Here is a 20,744-nt window from a genome sequence, read left to right on the forward strand (position 1 = left end):
TATAGTAGTCCGATCCTTATGGTTTTCATACTTTATTTTTGCCGGGTAATAAAAACTCCCGGAAAAAATTTCAGCCCGATAGCTCTTAAGACGGCTGAGTAAAACGCGTACGCACAGACGGACGGACAGACGGTCAGACGAACAGACGGACATGGCTATATCAACTCAGCTTCTCATGCTGATCAAAAATATATATACTTTATGGGGTCGGAAACGTCTCCTGTGCGTTACAAACATCTGATCAATTTTATAATACCCTCTGCAAGGGTAAAAAAATATAAAACAACAACACAGCCTCGAATGAGAAATATTTATATATACCCTTAAGGGTATAGCAGCAATTCAGTACCAAATTGTCCCCGCCGACAATGTCGATTTCAGACGTTTTCTGGCGTATCCCAATCTTCCAGGGATGTTATTTCCACCTCAGTACCTTCAGCTGTGTTTGTAAGATGGTTTTTGCGTGCTCGTTGGCTCTAGGACAAATCCCGTGGCCGTTTGTTATGCAGGAGGATTTTTCCTCAGCAATTGGTATTCGTCAGGATATATAGACCCTGGAATTTCGGCATTGGGATATATCCTCGTGCCTTCCAATGCGCTATGGATCATCCTGGAGCCGCTTGACGTCTCTCTTTTTATTGCTTGGGCACGGTGTTCCAAGGTATTCCAAGGACTTGTTTGTTGTCTGATAACTTGAGAGGTTACTCGTAAGGTCTTCTCAGTTATTGTACTTTTCCCCGATCCTTTTCACAGGACTTGCTGAGCTTTTAAGGTTACTCGTAAGACCTTAAAACTCCTTAGTTGATCACGACTTGTTGACTTGATCCTTTCCTTGATGGGTGTTGCCTTTATATAGGGAGCTTCCACGGCCTCAGGAATTGATTGGTGTTGTACCGCTATCCAGCTGGTACTTTTCCATCGGCCCTCTGCTTTCACCCACGCATTTACTTGTTGCTATGCATGGTGGCTTCCGTCCCTTTCTCTCCTTTGCGGCGCCTTCCCATAGGCTGCCCAATGTCTCTCATTGATTTCATAATGCCTATCTTCTCTGCCTACGCTGCCGTTGCCCGTCGCTTCCCTTGATCCATCAGTCATACCAGCTATGCTTTTTTCTCCCATATAGGAACCTACATATACAATCATACATCTGTATTAAAATTAACTTAGTCTATTATTTTATATTAATTAGTACGATTATTCTACATGCTAGTATCTAATTTAATTATATCGCGCATAATTCATCCACCAGATATGGGGCTTTCCTCAATGTTTATTTCCCCTTCTTCGACTTGTATATTCCCCTCACATATCCACGAGCAAGATCTCAACACGCTCGGCTCTGATGCGCAGCGCAGTCAGAGAGCACCTGCATTATCCACCGGTACTCTCTCTCGCACACGCATAGTGTACGTGTGACTGCTCTCCCACATCTCGCTCCATGGGCCCCACGCATGCTAGACAAGTGCATGCATTTCTCTTATTATCTTTCCCACTCTGCGCTTTTGGGTCTCGTCAATGCCCTCAAGATTCGTCTCACTCGCGCTTTCGTTTTTTGGGTGTAGCCGATTTTCTGGGTTACGACTTCCACGCATCTTCCCGCTTGGACGAAATTTGTCAGCGGTTGCTTGTGGTTCGATCGGCCATACTTGTGTTTGATCGTATATCGTATGCTTCGATTGAGTTCGACCGGTCCCAATTGTGCATGCGCGTATATTATTCGACCTGAAAATCACTGTTTAAGAATGTGGGATATATGTATGTGTATCCTCTTCGGCATATGGTAACATCACTTCTTCAACAATTTTAACCTAAACATGCATGTCCATGATGCCTTCTATGCAGCATATAAGACCAACACCGTAATAGGGAAAACAGCCCGACACCAACACACTTGATAGTCTTGGTGAACAATACTCCGTGTTTTTTGGGCGACAAACATACAGCTTAAATCTACTCCTTCTAAACATCACAATTTTGGACTCATCTGACCACAGTATGTTTCGCCATCTTCCCCAGGCCAATTTAAGTGGAATTTTCAGTATTCAATCCGTTCTTTTCTTAAAAAAACAAACTTCTAGCAATAGTTTAGGTTTACTGCATAAAAAGATCCTTCACTACTATTATTTTGCTCGCTCTAAATTTGGCATTAAGCTTAAAAATGAAATAGCATAAAAGTTAAGTTCCCAAGTCAGGTTACAATGTAATAGACAAGTGTTAGACATTGCTAATAACGGTATTTAGAGGTGTTAAAGAGATCAGAATATTATCTTGCAAGTTATAGTAATAAATATCAGCGAGTGTTATGCGCTACTATTTTTTTGCTCGCAACTTTAAATATAGGCTGAAGCAAACTACCAAAATTAAACAGTTCAACTATTTTTCCGACTGCTGCTTTCGTCGACTTCCCAACCAGGACAAAAGTAACATTCGGAACAGTTCCTAGTTCATGAAAGTATTTTGTTTCGGTTTTCGTTTTTGCTGCTGCTTTTGCTTCCACTGATTATAGTTTCGGAAGCAGAAGCATCAGCACACATCCTGGCGTTAAACAGTAACAACACCACAAAAATAAAGGTAAAATGGAGGCCATTAAAATTTTAATGCGCTGTTTTGCATTGGACTTTTTGGGACAAATATTAGGATATAATTAAGAAGGATTTAATTATTGGCACAAACAGAGAAAACAAAAATAATAAAAAAAAAAAAAATGTTATTCGCTATAACCCATCATGTACCTGATGGATCAACCTTTCAACACTTGTTGGGGTTTGAACCCGATATCATCAGTATTGTAGAATAGTATTGTAATAAATACTAAACACTAAAATCAGAAATTGAATTCAAATGCATTTAAATTTCAAAGTCATTCAATTCGTTTCGAATATTGTTTACTCAAATCTATGTTTTTATCATTCATGCAACGCTCTTGTGTGAATATGTCGACGAAGCAAGTCAAAATTATGCCTACCATTATGTTTAACCCGACTTTTAACTGATTTACTTACTTATTGTTGGTTTCGAACAATTTGTTATATGTATTACTTTATTTTGAATTAAGACAGAACTTAATTTTATGTGGGGTTAGAGGTCCGTATTAAACATGTATGTATCTTTGGCTTTTTTGGTTTATTTAAAATAAATGGGTTACTTTATGTGATTTTCCATTGTTATATCTATTGATCGATATAGATTTTTAGCTCAATATTATATTAGTTGTCTGTTGTTTTAATAAATCTTAATTAAAGGGGCTTGAACTTTATACGTGAGCGTTATTTGTAATGTTAATTTGTTATGAGTTTAAATTTTGAAAAAAATTACAAAATAATTTATACTCTAGGTAAATTCTCAGTTAAAGTTTGCGTTAATATGTCTAGCATTAGGTATGAGAGAACTTTGGGTTTAAATGTGTGAGCTAAAAAAGGTATATGTGGTATGGGAAAAAAACTTTGTTTTTAAAATAAGTAGATGTGGTTTTTTAATAAATTGTGAGTTTTTAAATGTTTAAATGTTATTAACTTAAATTAAGTTACTTATAACGGTATAGTCAGCAAGATAAATTTGTATTTATGTCTAACACATTTCAGTTTTCTTAGTTTTTCTCAATTTGCACATTGTTTCTGTAATAACCAAAAACCAAATAGAGGAATTTAAAAATACTCTTCCTTTGTGAACTCAATCACTACTTAATCTCAAATATTATCCATTCTTTTTTTATTTTATACATAGAAAACGGCTAGAAATAGCAAAAGCCTTGTATAAATTATTATAATTGTAGTTAGTGCCAAGAAACGTATTGGGTAATGTTTGGCAGAGTTTTTGTGATACGTTGCGACGATTGATAATGTATTTGATTGAGGATAAATATTTATGGCGAAACATATGGTGGAGGCTTGCGATATGATGGGGTGGCTGGAGACTTGCCGCGCGCTTCTCGTCCTCCTACAACAACAGCAGGTGGGGGGACATACTCATCCACGTCGTTGTCACCTATGAAGGCAGGAGTAAAAATTTGACGGAACTGATTATTTATGTAAGTACTTACCATTCATATTAGAAGTATTGTAAGACGGTGGAAGCAATGGTGGCTTTTCGTCTTTCAGTATCACGGGACTTTTATTCCCCATTTCAGGCTTCTCTTCGAATTCATCTTGGAAAATAACAGGTATACCTTTGTTGCGAAACGATTTACGTTCCTCATCGTCACCCAATTCCATTTTACCACTCTTGTTCCGACGTCTGTGCAAACAACAAGCTATAATGGAGGCCAGCAAAATCATTACAACAATAATGATAGCGGGTAAAATAAAAGTAGCTATATTGTGTTCACTAAAAGTTGATTTTAAACGGGGCTCTTCAGGTCGTTTTGGAATAAATTCATGAGGATTTATGGCGTTGTAATCAGTTACTGCAAAATTTAAATTAAATTTTCATTAGAATTATATATACGTGACAGTCAATGAATGAACTAAATAATAAGGTGTCGGCCATTAACCACGTGATGCAAATTAAAAAAAAGCTTTGTTTTCTCTTTAAAAAGTCAATTAAGTTTAGAAACAATTTCATTAAAAATTATGTATTATAATTAGACTTGCACGTCTGCTTTTTAGTCATGCTAATAATGGACACATTTCTATGACAAGCAAATGACATTTTAAGTTAAATAATCAGATATAACTTACTATGGCAACTACCAATAGGCACCACAGAAAAGTTGGTTAAGTTTAAATCAGGGCCCATCCAACGTTTGACTCCTTCTCTTAGCATTTGATCGTTATCTAAATATACATTTCTGGTGGCAGCCAATTCTTTATCAGGGCATCGATTTTGTACTTTAAACAGCGATGTATTATAAAAGTTCACAATAGTGCCATCTGAATCATGATGTGTTGTTATCGAACGTATTTGTATTTTATTTGTGTTTGCATCGTTATGAATTTTGGCAATGCGTTCCACAAACTTCCGTTGCAAATCCGCATTAAAATTCTCATGGCGAATTGCCAAATACGCTTTAAACAAAGTACTGAACTCTTTTTTGTGTGCATGAGCCACAACAACAACTAGGGCGTCGGTTGCGCTGAGACCTCCACTATCCTCAGCAACTAGCAAATATTCCTCAGATCCTATATCTCCACTTTTGGGAATTCCAAAAAATTCCTGATTTTTGGAATCAAATTGTAGCCATTGCCGTGCACTGAGCTCTTTGTGATCTTTGCTTTTTAAGGTAAGAGTTAGCTCGTTGTCATTAGGATCATAAAAGGTATCGCCGGGAACTTTGTAGACCAGCAACTGACCAACACTAGCATTCACTCGATCTACTTGATTGCGAGGCATAGGTGGCAGGTTTTTAGTCATGGTAATAGTTGGTTTTATTTGGTTTAGCTCTACTTTTTGACAGGATCCAATCAAGTTTCCTGCAATGGATTTAATACTTAACATAGGTTGTACTAATTCGTTTAGACGGTTGACATCTAAACTGCTAAGTATGTCATTTAAAGCTTCTTCGGGACATTCTATTGAGGGCAGAGTCTCATTAAAATAAACAAAAGTAGCGTTGTGAAGATTTTGCGGTTGTTGACGTATCTCACGTACCACAACAGCGGCACTGTTAAGATCGTGCAAAGTCTGTACTAAGGCATGAATTAGTTTTAATTGCCAATCAATGCTGCGATCATTATTGTCAACTATTTCCACACCTATACTGATTTCATGGTTGATGGTCCTCACTGCGCGATGTTGCTGTACGCTGATTTCTACAACCTCAGAAGTACTTGCGTTGCTGGAATCGGTGGCGGTAAGACAATACTGCCAACGAGAAACAGTGTCGTCCAAGGGTCTGTTAAAAGAATTCAAGAATTAAATTGCAATCAGGATTGTTTTAGTATCATTATCTTACAGTCCATAAAGCTCCCTTTTATCAGAATTAAATTGTACCCAAGATGAACCCTTTAATTCATTGCCATCCATATCAGTCAGCTCCAGTCTAAGATTATTGTAATCTTCCGCATCAGCAAACGTTTGCTCTGGAACGATAAATTTAAAAGCTTTTCCCGACGTCACAGCCAATTTTTGCAACCTCGTCTTTATTATGGGCGGACTATTTTCCATGGCTGATTCTAAATCGTCTAAAGTTGCAGGTATTTCCACAGGTGCAAATGTAGATGAAGGAATGTCAATGCTAGAACCCAGCTGTAAGAAATTGGCAATGGTGATGATTAAAATTCGTATCCAAGTGTTTAAATGCTAACCTCATTCCCAATTAAAGTAATGAAGTCAGCATTGCTGATAGCATTCGCTTCAATAGTTGGGTTCACCACCTGAAAATTGATACAAAAAAATAAAACATAATTTAAAATATTTGTGGGAGTTTAATCAAAATTAAATCGAAATTTTTCTAAATTAAAGTGACCTGCGTAAAGTAGGCTGAAGGCCATCAGAGAAGTTTTTAAAAAAATAATTCTTAACATTTATCCTTGAAAATAAAGCACAATTTTAAGGTATTTTGTGTTTTAATCATTTTTATTATTTATGTATGTGCTCAAATTATTAATTAACCAGAGGGCCGGGGCTAACTTCGACCGCGTCAAAGTTTGTATACCTTTGCAACTTTTTTGGTAACTCTTTCCTTACCTATTAGCTATCAATGTAGCTATGTTTGCGATAGAATGGCCTACAATTATAGGAAATAACGAAGATATTGATCAAAGTCACTGTTTTCCACCGATCGTTCCTATGGGAGCTACATGATAAAGTCACCCGATCTTTATCAAATTCGGTACAGTCATTAACAGATATATTAAACTAACAAATGTTTAATTTGAAAGCAATCGCAATAAAAGTAACGAAGTTATTTACAAAAGTCACTATATCATATAGTCACCCGATCTTGATCAAATTTGGCACAGTCGTTTTTAGGCATAAAATCTCTCTCTCTTGACGATGTGCGGCCGTGTTTCGCTCTTGTTCTTCAGCAGCATAGCTCGGATCCAGACGAGCTCGACTATGTGCGGCCGTGTTTCGCTCTTGTTCTTCAGCAGCATAGCTCGGATCCAGACGAGCTTGACGATGTCCGACCGTGTTTCTCTCTTGTTCTTCAGCAACATAGCTCGGATCCAGACGAGCTCGACGATGTCCGACCGTGTTTCTCTCTTGTTCTTCAGCAGCATAGCCCGGATCCAGACGAGCTCGACGATGTCCGACCGTGTTTCTCTCTTGTTCTTCAGCAGCATAGCCCGGATCCAGACGAGCTCGACGATGTCCGACCGTGTTTCTCTCTTGTTCTTCAGCAGCATAGCTCGGATCCAGACGAGCTTGACGATGTGCGGCCGTGTTTCGCTCTTGTTCTTGAGCGCGGTATTGCGGATCCAGGCGAGCTTGCCGACGTTCACCCGTGTTTCGTTCTTGTTCTACAGCATTATAGTCCGCATCGAGACGAGATTGGTGGCGCGATTCCGTATTTCGAAGGCGTTGTGCAAGCCTAACTCGTAGGCTGCGGCGCCTTTCAGAATGATTCTGAGCGTCGAGTAGCCGTTCAATTTCTCGCTGTTCTACATTGGCCTGTCGGACAGTAGCGATGTATTGAGAATGGCGATTATTAATTTCAGCCGTGTTAAGCTGATAATAGACACGAAATCGGTTCCGTGCTGCCCGACGTCGAGTTCCTTGGGATGAGGAAGCAGCGCGTGGCATTTCAAAGGCTTTACATCGATTTACACAAAAAAAAAAAAATAAAAAAGTGAATTTTCATATGGCAGTTTGAAATCTATTGAAATATTTCCGTCTCGTAACCAGAATTAAAAGATACACTTTGATTGTTAGATTACCTTTAACTGACGTGTTCCAACAAAATACTTATTCACTTTAGTTACTGTTTTAAACCACTTTTAACTTGTTATTAAACACTATAAATTACATGTACTTTTCATTCACTTTATATTATATAGTTATGTTTACTTGTCTGTTGTTCACTTTAAATTAAAAGACTTTTCACTTTACACATTCACTTTGGACTTCAAATATACGATGTTGCTCGCTCAATTTTTTTAAATTGACTAAACATTGCAATGAAATGTGCAAGGTAGGTACCGAATTTAAAAATTGAACACGTGCACTATTACGCAACAGGTCATATTTATACATAAATGTTTACCTATTATTCCCACATATTATTGCCTAATTGGGTCGTTACCTGAATCCAATAAACCCATTTTCAAAAACGGGCCAAATAATTGGTAAACAACATTCTTGAATTCACTTTTTTTAGGACTTTCAGGCATAGAAACGGGAAGACCTGTGGGTGGCAGTTCCAAATTCCATTTTGGTATTTTCCGATAGGTACCGAATCAACCTGTGCACTATTGTATTTTTTAAGCAAACGCATCTATGCATACTTTTCACTTACCCTTTAATAATCACTCTTTTTGGTTTAAATGGTATAACGAAATAGTTAAAGGCAAAATTGATTTTTTGGCATTTGTGACAATAGCTTAGAAAAAACCGAAGTCATCGAGAAGATTTACTATTTAACACCGACTGCTCTTTTGGGAGCCAATGTCACCCGATCTTAATCAAATTCAATCAAATATTAAGAAAGTTAAAAGTTCGTGACTTAGCGGGTTGTATGGGATCTAGTCAGCTGATCTTAATCAAATTTGGCACAAATATTAATACGAACACAAAACTGAAAAATACCAACGTTTATAACAAAAGCTATAAAAATAATTAAGTTATTGAAAAAGTCACTGTTCGTGACTAGGCCGTTTGTATGGGAGCTATATGATATAGTCACCCGATCTTGATCAAATTTGGCATAGTCGCTTATAGGCTTAGTAAACTCTCTAATATTAAGTTTCACGACAATAGCACAGAAAATAACGATGTTATTGAGAACAGTCACTGTTCGTGACTTTGTCGTTTGTATGGGAGCTATATGATATAGTGGTCCGATCCGGCTGAATCGGAGATATACAATCCCTGCTGTATGTTAGTGTTTAGCTTTTTGCCTCATCAATTTTGCAACACTTTTTCTGAAAACTTTGTTTATATAATGTTAATGTTGATGTTAATTTTTTATGGCTGCTTGTCTATTAAACATGCTAACAAGGGGATGTTTAGGTATGCGAAACGCATTGAAGGAAGCATCTTCGACCGTATAAAGTAAATTCATTCTTGATCAGCACGACGAGACCAGTTCATATAGCCTTGCCATATATATGTATATACCTATGTATATATGACTTTATAATATAGCTTCAAACACAGCGACCTTTATAAATACCTTCGTTACTTTTGACGCGATTGTCATAAAAATTTATATTTGTCAGATTAACCTACCTATTAATGACTGTGTCAAAGATCGGGTAACTATATCAAATAGCTCCCATAGGAACGTTCCGTCGATAACAGTGACTTTTATGAATAATAACATTTGTCAGTTTTATATTTCTCTCAATGACTGCCAAATTTGGTCAAGTTCAGGTGATTATATCAAACAGTGAGTTTGACCAATACCTTCGTTATTTGGTGTGCTAAGATTGCAGGCCGTTCTTTCGCATACATACTCTTTAGATAATGTTTTTCTGCAACCGCAAGGGTATAAAAAACTAAAAAAACCCTAGTAGATCAATTGCAGAGATTTCAAAGTAAATGAATTGCTCTAAAATAAAAGGGGTTTTAACTATTCATTGTGAATATAGGTTTAAAACGCGTCACAACGTCAAAATTTTAATAGATCTGTTGATCGGTTTCAGCATGATTGCTGGAAGCTACAAAAAAAAAACACATTCCTGTCATCGGAAAAGCTTAAAAATAAGTTAAATCCACCAATTAGCAGAAGAACTATCCGGGCAAGATTGATATTAAGTCTTGAGCACGAAAAATATAAAACATAAAATATATTTTGCTACCCAACATGTGCTTCGGGCCTTTTCAAAAAATGAAAAGGATGAAACAAAGGTAAATTTGTTTGGATCTCATGGCAAGGTGTTTGTGAGACAGCAAAATCACTGCTTATGATCCAAAACAAACTTTAATGACCGTTACGCACCGAGTTGGCAACATTCTGTTTTGAGGATGCTTTTCTTCTTCAAGTGTCGTTCCGTTGTTTTGGATAAAAGGTAAAATATGCGCCATCGGCAAAGCAATACTTTGCGTTTCTTTCCCGAAGAAGAATTGCATTTAAAGTAGGAATATTCAGCAGTAAAACGATTCAATAAAAATAAAGTTCATATTTTGGGGTCGCCATTTCAGTCCCTTGACCTAATAGAACTTAATAGAACTACTACTTTTGAGATTATCGTTTGCATTTTATCTTCCAAAAGTATAAGTTATTGCTTTCGTTTTTAAATAAAACTTAAAAAAAACCAGAGGTCCGGGGCTAACTTCGACCGCGTCAAAGTTTATATACCCTTGCAACTTTTTTGGTAACTCTTTCCTTACCTATTAGCCATCAATGTGGAAGAACGTTTTATCTAAAAAAGGCTTATGTTTGCGAAAGAATGGCCTACAATCATAGGAAATAACGAAGATATTGATCAAAGTCACTGTTTTCCACCGATCGTTCCTATGGGAGCTATATGATATAGTCACCCGATCTTGATCAAATTTGGCACAGTAGTTTATAGGCGTAATAATCTCTCTAATATCACGATAATTGCGCTGAAAATAACGAAGTCACTGTTATTGAGAAAAGTCACTGTTCGTGACTTTGGGGTTTGTATGGGAGCTATATTATATAGTGGTCCGTTCCGGCTGAAACCGAGATATACAACCCCTGCAGTATATACAAGCCTACGTGCAAAATTTTAGCTCTGTAGCTCTTACGGTCTAGTAGGAGTTTGCGTTGATCCAGACGGACGGACGGACGGACATGGCTATTTGAACTCTTCTCGTCGTGCTGATCAAGAATATATATACTTTGTATGGTCGGAGATGCTTCGTTCTATGCGTTGCACACTTCTGACCAAAATTAATGTACCCTTTTTGCAAGGGTATAAATATAAAATTTTATATATACAATTCTTAAGATAGCGTCATGAACTCCAAAAATTTGTATTTGATAAAGACAGACTCAAGAAAAAACGGAATTCTATGCAGTTTCTTCTGCCTGTTACGTCAATTTCGGCAAATTTAATATAGCATTTAACCCTCTGGGTACATGGTATAACCAGACTTACAAAACCAACAATATTACCTTTGATAAATTTGATTGTGGTGTAGCTAAAATGGTTGACTCTGTTAAAGTTGACATTGTTGTTTCTGTTGATGGGTATTGTATTGTTGAAGTTAAAAATTTAGGTGATGAAGTAGACGTAATGTTTTCAATTTCGATGTTAGTTGATGCTGAGAAAGACGAGGGATAAAACGACATTACCGATGAGGACGAGTACTGTGGAGTCGTGGTGAATTCAAGGGTTGACTTATTTGAAGAAAAGTTTGCATGACGAGGCGAAAAAAATTCTAGAGTTGGTTTTTCTTGGACCTGTACGATAACGGCGGTGCTTCCTTGAGTTCTCATAGAAGTGTTGGTTACTGATTCGGTGTCGAATTCTTTAGGATTATTGTATATGCTAAAGGGATTCTTCAAAGTGATGGGACTTCCTATAGATAGAAGCGGAACATCTGTAGTAGTCAAAGTTATTTCCACGTCATTCTGTTTATGAGTGCTGGATTCTCCCCGAATAGCTCCTAAGCGTTGTAATTCAAACTGTTCACCATTGTCAACAGCTACATCCATAGTTATAAGAGCTAGCTCTTTAATGTTTTTGGTATTTTCAATTGTTTTGCTTATCACCGATTCCAATTTCGAGACACTTTCCTTAATTTCCTCTTCCACATTAGTAACAATTGATGCTTCTAATGGTGTTGATGCTATTGATGTTACTAATCGCGTTGATTCAGCCACAGTAGGCAAGAAACCCGGTGCACTGACATTCTCCCATATTAATGCTGACTGAGGTTAGGCTCGCGAGTTTTATGATTTTTTTGAAGTAAACGTTTTGCATTTATTTGTACCATTTTAAGTAATGGTAATAGGAAAAAATTAAGAATGAGAGAGAGGAAAAGATGTAATATTAAATGAAATATAAACATTATCAAAAATGATGTCGTGTTTCTTTAAATTAACATTTTAACTTTCGGAAACAACAGCCGAATATTCACTGCCAAGCATTTAATAAGGAACAAGATTTTTTTTATAAATTGACATCTCTAATCAATGACAAATAATTTTAGTTTTAGTTTTAGTCTATTTCTTTTTGTTAAAAAGACGTCAATTCATAAAAAATTCTTGTCTATAGTAAAAAATATAAAATAAAAAATGTTTATTTTTTGTAAAAACAAAACAAAAAAAATAAAATACATTCATCTTATACTCACGACTGCATGGTGATGCCGATGTGCATGGGTTGTACTGACTACCGGAACTTCTGTGTTTAGGTCACTAATACAAAGAAGGAAATTATAATTTTTTTACATAATCATCCATAGGTACCTTAAAAATTGATTGACGGGATTTAGAAAATAATTTGAGACATACCTTACGTCTTCATCCCCATAATCATAGTCCTCATCGTTGTCCGCACCAGAACCTTCATTCTGTGATTGGCGTCGCACTCGTTCAGATCTTATTAGAAATTAAACAAATTTAAAAAAATGTTCATATAAATACGTATTAAAAATGACCTTTAGATCCTATTTTATTTTAAAATTGAGGTCCGATAGATATTGACAACAAATATACAGTTGCGAGCAAATAATTAGTACCGCATAACATTGACCTATGCTTATTAATATAGCATTCAAGATATTATTCTGATCCGTTTAACACCCCTAAGTACCGTTTTTAGCAATGTCTAACACTTGTTTGTTATTTCTTTTTTAAGCTTAATTGCCAAATTTAGAGCAAAATAATAGTAGTGAAGGAAATTTCCATGCAGGAAACTTAAACTATTGTTAGAAGGTTGGCTTTTATTACTCTATTTAATATGTTGAGTGTTTGGGATAGAAAATTCACTAAAGTATTCCAATCTGCAAACTTAAATGGGCCGTGGTACGCACATTGTTTGGGCTGCAACTGAAGCAAGACTCACTATGCTGAAAAGAGAAAACGACCGAAGAGAGAGAGAGAGACCAAGAACGCATGTTACTTTGAAGAGAAAAACTTGGAGATTCGTTACGTCAATTCTTTTTTTTCTTATTTCTTCTATGAAAATTTTCAGAATTTTGAATTTTGTAAAAGACAGCGTAGTTTGCTGTACTTGAATTTTTACTCTTGAAATTAATCTCGTTCGATGCGGTTTCACCTTCTGTGCCCGCCGACAATTGTACTATAGTTTAGGTTAAAAAAACCTTGCCTATGCACACCTTGCCTATGAACACCTTGCCTATGCACAGCCCTTTATAGTGAGGTACTTATTTGGTTGGAGCCCACAAAAAATTGCAGGCGAACAAATTGTCCTATTCTTGGAACATTACAAAAAATATTGACCCAGCATTATTGAAAAAGGGATTGACATTCAATTGGTACTTCAACCCACCAGCGGTGTTGGATTTAGCACAGCCCTCAATAGCTACATAAGTAAAACTGACATAATTCATAAAAGTAAAAGAATGTATATGCTTTATACGGTCGGAGATGGTACTTCTGAAAAAAATGAATATACCGTTTTTGCAAAGGTAAAAAAAAATTCCAAACGCGTAACAGAATGGCCACCACTGTATGACAATGAAAAGGTACGGATAGTTTACAAGCAGTACCATTGTTATATATATACCAAGACCGGGTTCCTTTGATAAAAATAGTATATCCAAGATGAACACGTCAGTGTCCATGCATAGTCGTTTCTGGCCTGGCTCTAGCTCATGTTACGCTTGTGCATACATTGCCTATGTGAATATATGTATGTGCATATACAAATGTACATACATATATGATCATGCTTAGCTGTAGATTTATGTGAATATGTTTATGTACATACATCAATGTATATATATAAACATATTCAAGTGCACAATTATATTTTAATGCGTATATGTTTAATTGTTTATACTTGCAACAGAGTGTTACAAGTTGAGTTCATTGTACTGAATGATTATTTGTATGAACATACTACACCTCCCCTTTTTAGAGAATAACGTAATATTATGGAGTTATTAATAATCATTAGTTAATTAATTAAAGGTAAAATAAGGGTAAGGTAAATGTGTATATTAGAAAAAAATTTTTTTTTTTGTGTTTTAGTTTGTGTCTGCTTAGACAAATTTTCTTTCTCTCTTTTCTTTTCGAAATCATATGAATATATTTTCGATAATAGATGAATCCATAAAAAATTTTTTATATATATATATATTTTTTTTTTTAATTACCTTTTGATATTATATATTTATTTTATTATTTTTTTTTTTTTAATCTATCTTTATGTACTTTTTGTATCCTAACTTTTTTTTTTTTTTTTTTTAATTTTTATATTGTTATTTTTACCTATTTCTACAACATCGAAGGGTCCTAAATACACTGAATCAAGCCTATGACCAGTTTCGTTTTTTAAGAAAACCTTGTCTCCTATTTCTATTTTAAAATCTGATACTTTTTTATCATTTATTTCTTTTTGCTTAATTTTATTGTTTTCTAAAAGTATTCTAGCTCTTTTATACGCGTTTTCTAATCTAAACTTAACTTCCTTAGAATAGTCTTCTATATTATATATTGGATCTATAGTATTAACGCTATTAAATTGAATTGGTAGGTTACTTTGTCTACCAAATACAAGTTCATATGGACAATAATCATGTGTTACTGATGGTGTTGTGTTAAAACAATACACGAAATACTGTAACCATATGTCCCAAGTTTTATCTACTGAAATATATGAACGAATGTACTCGTTGAAGGTCCTATGACTTCTTTCAACGGTACCTAATGTCTGGTGATGGTGTGCTGTAGATGTTATGTTATCTATTTTCAAATATTTGCACAGCTCAGTAATAATGGAATTTTTATATTCTGTTCCCATGTCCGTAATGAACGTCTTCATTGGACCGTACTTCAGAATAAAAGATTCGAATATGGCTTTTGCTACAGTTTTTGCACTTTTGTTTGCAACAGGAACTGCTACTAAATACTTTGTCAGGTCACATATTAATGTGATTGCGTATTCATTCCCATTTTCCGAATGCGGTAGTGGACCGATCGTGTCTACTATCACTCTGTCAAAAGCATATAGTGGTGTTTCGGTTATAATCATAGGTGATCTTGTATGTTTTGTCGTTTTCGACGTCAGGCATTTTGGACATTTATTAATGTACTTTTTTACACATTTAGTCATGTTTTTCCAATAATATCGTCTCTTTATTTTTGTAATTGTTTTATTTATGCCTGTATGACCTCCTTGAATTGGATCGTCATGGAATGTAGACAATATAGCTTCTTTTTCTTTCTTATTATTTACTTGGGTCACCGGCTTGAGTAGCGCTACTCTTAAAAATTGTAAAATTTTATTGCCCATATTTTTGAAAGATTCTATTCAAATAGTTTCAAAGATCTTTTCGCTCGGTGCCACTTTGACTTTGGTGATACTAAGTATACCGGCTTCTTTTTCGAGCCTTTGAAAAAACTGACCTAAGTCGAGAATTCCATTGGTATACATATCGCAAATGTCAATTCTTGCTATAACTTTCTTGCCATGTTTGAATGTGGTCGAGGAATCAGTTATTCGCAAGGTCACTACTTTTCGTACTTCGTCATTTACAATAACGTCATATACGTTGGGCTCGGAAGCTTTTTCAAGATTTTGCCTTGGCAATAGTTCTTGTTTATTTTCTGCGCAGAAATTGTTTTGCCTACTTTGGTACCTGGTAGTGACTTTCAGAATTTTTTTGTTCATGTCAATTAGATCGGATATTGTTATCCTTGATAGGGCATCTGCCACAAAGTTATCTTTACCTCTCAAATACTCTACTGTAAAGTCGTACTCTTCCAATTCTAGCCGCATGCGTGTCAGTTTTAAACTCGGGTTGACCATGGAGAACAAATATGTTAATGGTCTATGGTCTGTTCGCACTGTGAAATGTTTTCCATATATATATATGGTCGAAAATATGTTATTGCCCAGTGTATTGCTGCTAGCTCTTGTTCTGTAGTACTCTTGTTGCTTTCACCTTTAGTGAATGCTCTTGATGCATATGAAACTGGAAGCTGGAGTCCATTATAGTTTTGTGTTAAAACTGCTCCACATGCTTGTTTGCTTGCATCTGTGATTATGCAAAATTCTTTGCTAAAATCCGGGTACTGCAATAGATTAGGTTGAACGAGCTTTTCTTTTAAGTATTGGAATGCATTTTCGCATTCTGCTGTCCATTCGAATGGAACATTCTTTTTACATAATCTTGTTATGTGCCGGGAATATTCGGCGAAATTTTTTATGAAACGTCTATAGTAATTGCAAAATGCAACGAAACGTCTAGCACTATCTGCATCATGTGGGACTGGATAATTCTTGATGACGTCAAATTTTGTGTTGTCTGGCAAGATTCCTTTATCTGTGCATTTGTGACCTAGGAATGTCACCTCATGCATAAAGAATGAGCATTTTTCTAGATGCAGTTTTAGATTATTTTTTCTGCATAGTTTAAAAAGATCTACTAAATTTTTAATCATATGTTGTTCAGAACAACCAATAACGATTAAATCATCCATATAGAGGAAAGCTTGACTTGGCTCAAGCCCCGAGAATGCTATTGTCATCATTCTCTGAAATGAATTAGGTGCTATTTTTAGACCGAAAGGTAATCGTGTAAAACGATATGAGCCATTGCTCGTTGAAAAAGACGTTATATCTCTTGATTTTTCTTCTAGTTCAATTTGATGAAAACCTGACATTAAGTCAAGGCAAGAAAAATATTTTGCTCTTCCCAATTGATCAAGAATATCATGAATTCTGGGGAGCGGAAACTTATCTGACAGCAATTTTTTGTTTATTTGACGATAGTCAATTACTAATCGCCAGTTTTTTTCTTTAGATCCCGAAAGTGTTTTCTTTGGGACTAGCAAGAGTGGGCTATTATAAGGCGAAACAGATGGTTCAACAATACCCTGTTCGATTAACTTTCCAACTTGTCGCTGGATCTCGTTTATTTGGCTATGCGGACTCCGGTAGTTTTTCACATATACCGGTTCATCATCCTTAAGTCTTAATTTTTTGTTTATAAAAATTATTTGTTGTGATCGGTTCGGTGTCAAGTCCGAACACATCACTATATTCAGTGCATAACTTTTCGGTTTGTCTTTGAATAGTATTGGGAAATTTTTCTTCAATTTATGAATTACAGATTCTTTTCTTATATCTTTATTATTTTGAACTAAATCGTAGTTCGAAAGTGATTCAAATTTTATATTGTTAACGCCTACTATTTGGCATTTCTCTGTGGTATTTAAGAATCGGACAAAAGTACTTTGGGCTGTTGTAATAGTGTTTGCAACATAAACGCCCGGTTTAATTTCCTGATTGGGAATTAATATTTTATCTTCTGCTGAAGATAGTTCTATTTTGCGTACCACTTGGGATCTTGCTGGTAGAAGTGTTGAGTTATTACCAGAATTGAATGTTATTGGAACATAAATTGGGTACGTTAATTTTTGTGGTCTAAGTATAAACCAATCTTCTGAATTGCTGTAATCTAATTTGCAATTAAAAGTTTTTATGAAATCTAATCCTATTATTCCATCGCATGGGATTGCGAAATCTGAATGAAGCATGTGAAATTCGTATGGAATAATATATTTATCTGTCTGCAATTCTATTGAGACTAGGCCTTTGGAGTTTATTACTCCTTCTCCTATGCCTCGAATGTCTATAGTTTTGTTTACTTGGATGTCGTGAAATACATCAGAATTTTCTTTTATTATTGAAATGTCTGCACCGGTATCAATTAAGAATGTTATTTTCTTATTTGTTTTAACATTCTTAAATGATACGAAATTATTAAGACTTAGGTTAATGGAATAGACTTTATTTTTTAATTTTGAGCATTTGGAGGATCTTGTCCGTTTCCCTGGTCGCTTTGGGTAATTCGGACATTTGTGTTGTTGTAACCATTCTGTTGGTTATTTGTAATTAATATTAATATTTGTAAGTGTAAGACTTAATTGTCAATTAAGTCTTGGACTATGCTAGGGTGCCTGTTGTTTATTTTTTCAAAGTACCTGTCACAATGGGTAATTTTTTATTTTTTTTTTTTTTTTTTTTTGTATATATGTATATATATTTTATCTTTTGTTAAAAAGGTTTTGATTTATAATTGCTTGTGTGCATATGTATTTTTAGATCTTATCTAGATCATTAGCTTGGCTTAGAGCTCTTTTTGTTACACATTTATTGTGTAATAGGTAAGCCTTATATAATACATATGCGCACAATATTATGACAATTATTAAAAGTAGTATGTTCGTTAATCTCATATCAGCATTTGATGATTCAATTTTATTTATGACATTTGCAGTGGAGTCCACTGATTTTGTTTCGATTAACCCCATTGTGGGTATAACGGATATATCATCAAATTTACTTATGCTATTATCGAACATACGTATGGGATTTTTGTTTTTATTTATTACAAGTATACAAGAATATGAAATAAAGTTCATAAAGACAGGTTAAAAACTTTTGTATAGCAATTACCTAAAATTTTTTTTTCATAAATATGTTTTGACCGGTACATATTTGTCTGAATTTGATTTCTATTTGAAATATTAAAATAAAATTGTTATGGATTCATGCATATATTTTTTTTTTTTTTTTTTAATTATTTGTGAAGAGAAAAAAAAAGTAAGAGAGAAATAAAATTTATCTCAACTGTGTCTTGCACAGCGAGCCAGAGACGTGGAAAAATTATTGAAAATGTGGTTGGCTCACAATTCAGGTATACATTTCATTTGTTTTATTGTTAAAAAAAAAAAAAAATCTCCAACCACATTGTTAGTAAAACCCTATCAGACAGTTAGTATGTCGCAAGTTGCACTTTCGTGATTCAACTTGCTAATAAGGTTATTATTACAATTATTAAATTAAAGGCAAGTTAAGGCTTGCGCATTTCTGCGGCCCCCTTGAGTTTCTTCGCTCTTTGGCGAAGTTCAGCTTTCAGTATGTCAATACGCTCTATGCAGCGTTGTCGGTCTTCCTCCGTCTTCAGAGTGGGCAGTAGATTGCGGGCCCGGTACTCAGCTATTGTGAGTGGGCGCGATCCATCGTTGGGATACAACTCTAACGCTTCTTCTAGCGTCGGCGCATCCCTTTGCTCGATAGGAGCAGATTCCGCAAAGGGAATATCTTCACTGTTCATTCGTGTTCCTTGTTGGTTGATTGGTTGATTTTCTTTTGGTTCGCTTGATTTATCAGTTGTTCCAACCGCTGCTTCTGCTTTCTTCTGGGCATTTATTCCAATTGATTTAAAATAAAATTTTCATTTAAATAAATAAAATGTTCATGTTTTGTGTTGTGGTTAATATTTGCAGTTGTTGTTCTTCTGCCATTAACGTTGATTGATGGTTTGATTTTTGCATTTGGTTTGCAGATTGCAGTTGTTGTTTTTGTTAGCAGATTGCGGGTCCCCGGTCCTGTCACCAAGACCGGGTTCCTTTGATAAAAATAGTATATCCAAGATGAACACGTCAGTGTCCATGCATAGTCGTTTTCAGAATGATTCTTTATTCCAAATTATTATTTTGCTTAAGCTAAGTTTACATACATATTCTTATGCTGCGACTTATGCGACAGCTACAAAAGAGAGGGAGAGTGTCAGTACATACAAACATATTGTTGGAGCGCTTGCATCAAAGTGCTTGGTCAGCGTTCACACGCTGGCCTGGCTCTAGCTCATGTTACGCTTGTGCATACATTGCTTATGTGAATATATGTATGTGCATATACAAATGTACATACATATATGATCATGCTTAGCTGTAGATTTATGTGAATATGTTTATGTACATACATCAATGTATATATATAAACATATTCAAGTGCACAATTATATTTTAATGCGTATATGTTTAATTGTTTATACTTGCAACAGAGTGTTACAAGTTGAGTTCATTGTACTGAATGATTATTTGTATGAATATAATACACCATACGACATGTTCTTCACATTCTGCATTTTGTAATTGGTGGCATAATAATCTATTCCTTAAAATGCCACAGAATTATCTTTTATGATATTTAGCTCTTTGAATTGGTTTCTAGCTCAATCCTCCATTGTTGTCGTTTAATAATTTGGGCGTGCTTTTGATCAAAACCTGTCTTTCAATCTTAATATACATTGAAGTGTAAACAGTAGTGTTTAAGAATAAACATCGTGTTCATCTGAAATGGCTTCACCAAATCAGATTGATCAAAGAATTATACAGTACGAAACAAAAATTTAAAACAAATATAAGTCATAAAGATTCATATATGAAATATTGGTTAAATTCGCAATATCAAGTCGCCAACTCTGAGCGTGAAATATAAACATTAGAAAAAGCATTTTTAAGAAGAACGCAGCATCCTAGAGTCTAAGGGTTCATTTATGTACACAACACTTTTGTAAATAAAATTAGTTCATATTTTGAATTCAAGGAATAAAGTTCGTGTTTTTAGTTGTGGTACTACATTTCCCTTCAGTAGTCTTCTTGACATTATAAAACGTTGATGACGCTTGCGTATCGAAGGTTTCAAATACTTTTTAAAATCGCCGAACTCTGGAATGTTGCTCCC

General features: G+C 35.2%; 1 protein-coding gene across 4 annotated transcripts in view; it reads right to left on the minus strand.

Moving 5' to 3' along the window:
- Positions 1-3,104: 3,104 nt before the first annotated feature.
- Positions 3,105-20,744, minus strand: part of Dg (Dystroglycan) — a 45,988-nt gene continuing 28,348 nt past the window's right edge. For 3 of the 4 annotated variants that reach the window (XM_068287628.1, XM_068287627.1, XM_068287629.1), the window contains 8 exons: positions 12,530-12,616; positions 12,370-12,433; positions 11,186-11,944; positions 6,243-6,311; positions 5,891-6,183; positions 4,677-5,830; positions 4,040-4,402; positions 3,105-3,984 (listed from right to left, as the gene is read on the minus strand). In XM_068287628.1, coding sequence (XP_068143729.1) covers positions 3,863-3,984; positions 4,040-4,402; positions 4,677-5,830; positions 5,891-6,183; positions 6,243-6,311; positions 11,186-11,944; positions 12,370-12,433; positions 12,530-12,616 — 2,911 coding nt within the window. In that variant the 3' untranslated portion in view covers positions 3,105-3,862. The remainder of the gene's footprint in view (positions 3,985-4,039; positions 4,403-4,676; positions 5,831-5,890; positions 6,184-6,242; positions 6,312-11,185; positions 11,945-12,369; positions 12,434-12,529; positions 12,617-20,744) is intronic. The other variant, XM_068287630.1, reaches the window with a different exon arrangement.

Source organism: Drosophila tropicalis, unplaced genomic scaffold (assembly GCF_018151085.1).
Source record: "Drosophila tropicalis isolate 14030-0801.00 unplaced genomic scaffold, ASM1815108v1 contig_573, whole genome shotgun sequence".
NCBI classification, from domain to species: Eukaryota; Metazoa; Arthropoda; class Insecta; order Diptera; family Drosophilidae; genus Drosophila; species Drosophila tropicalis.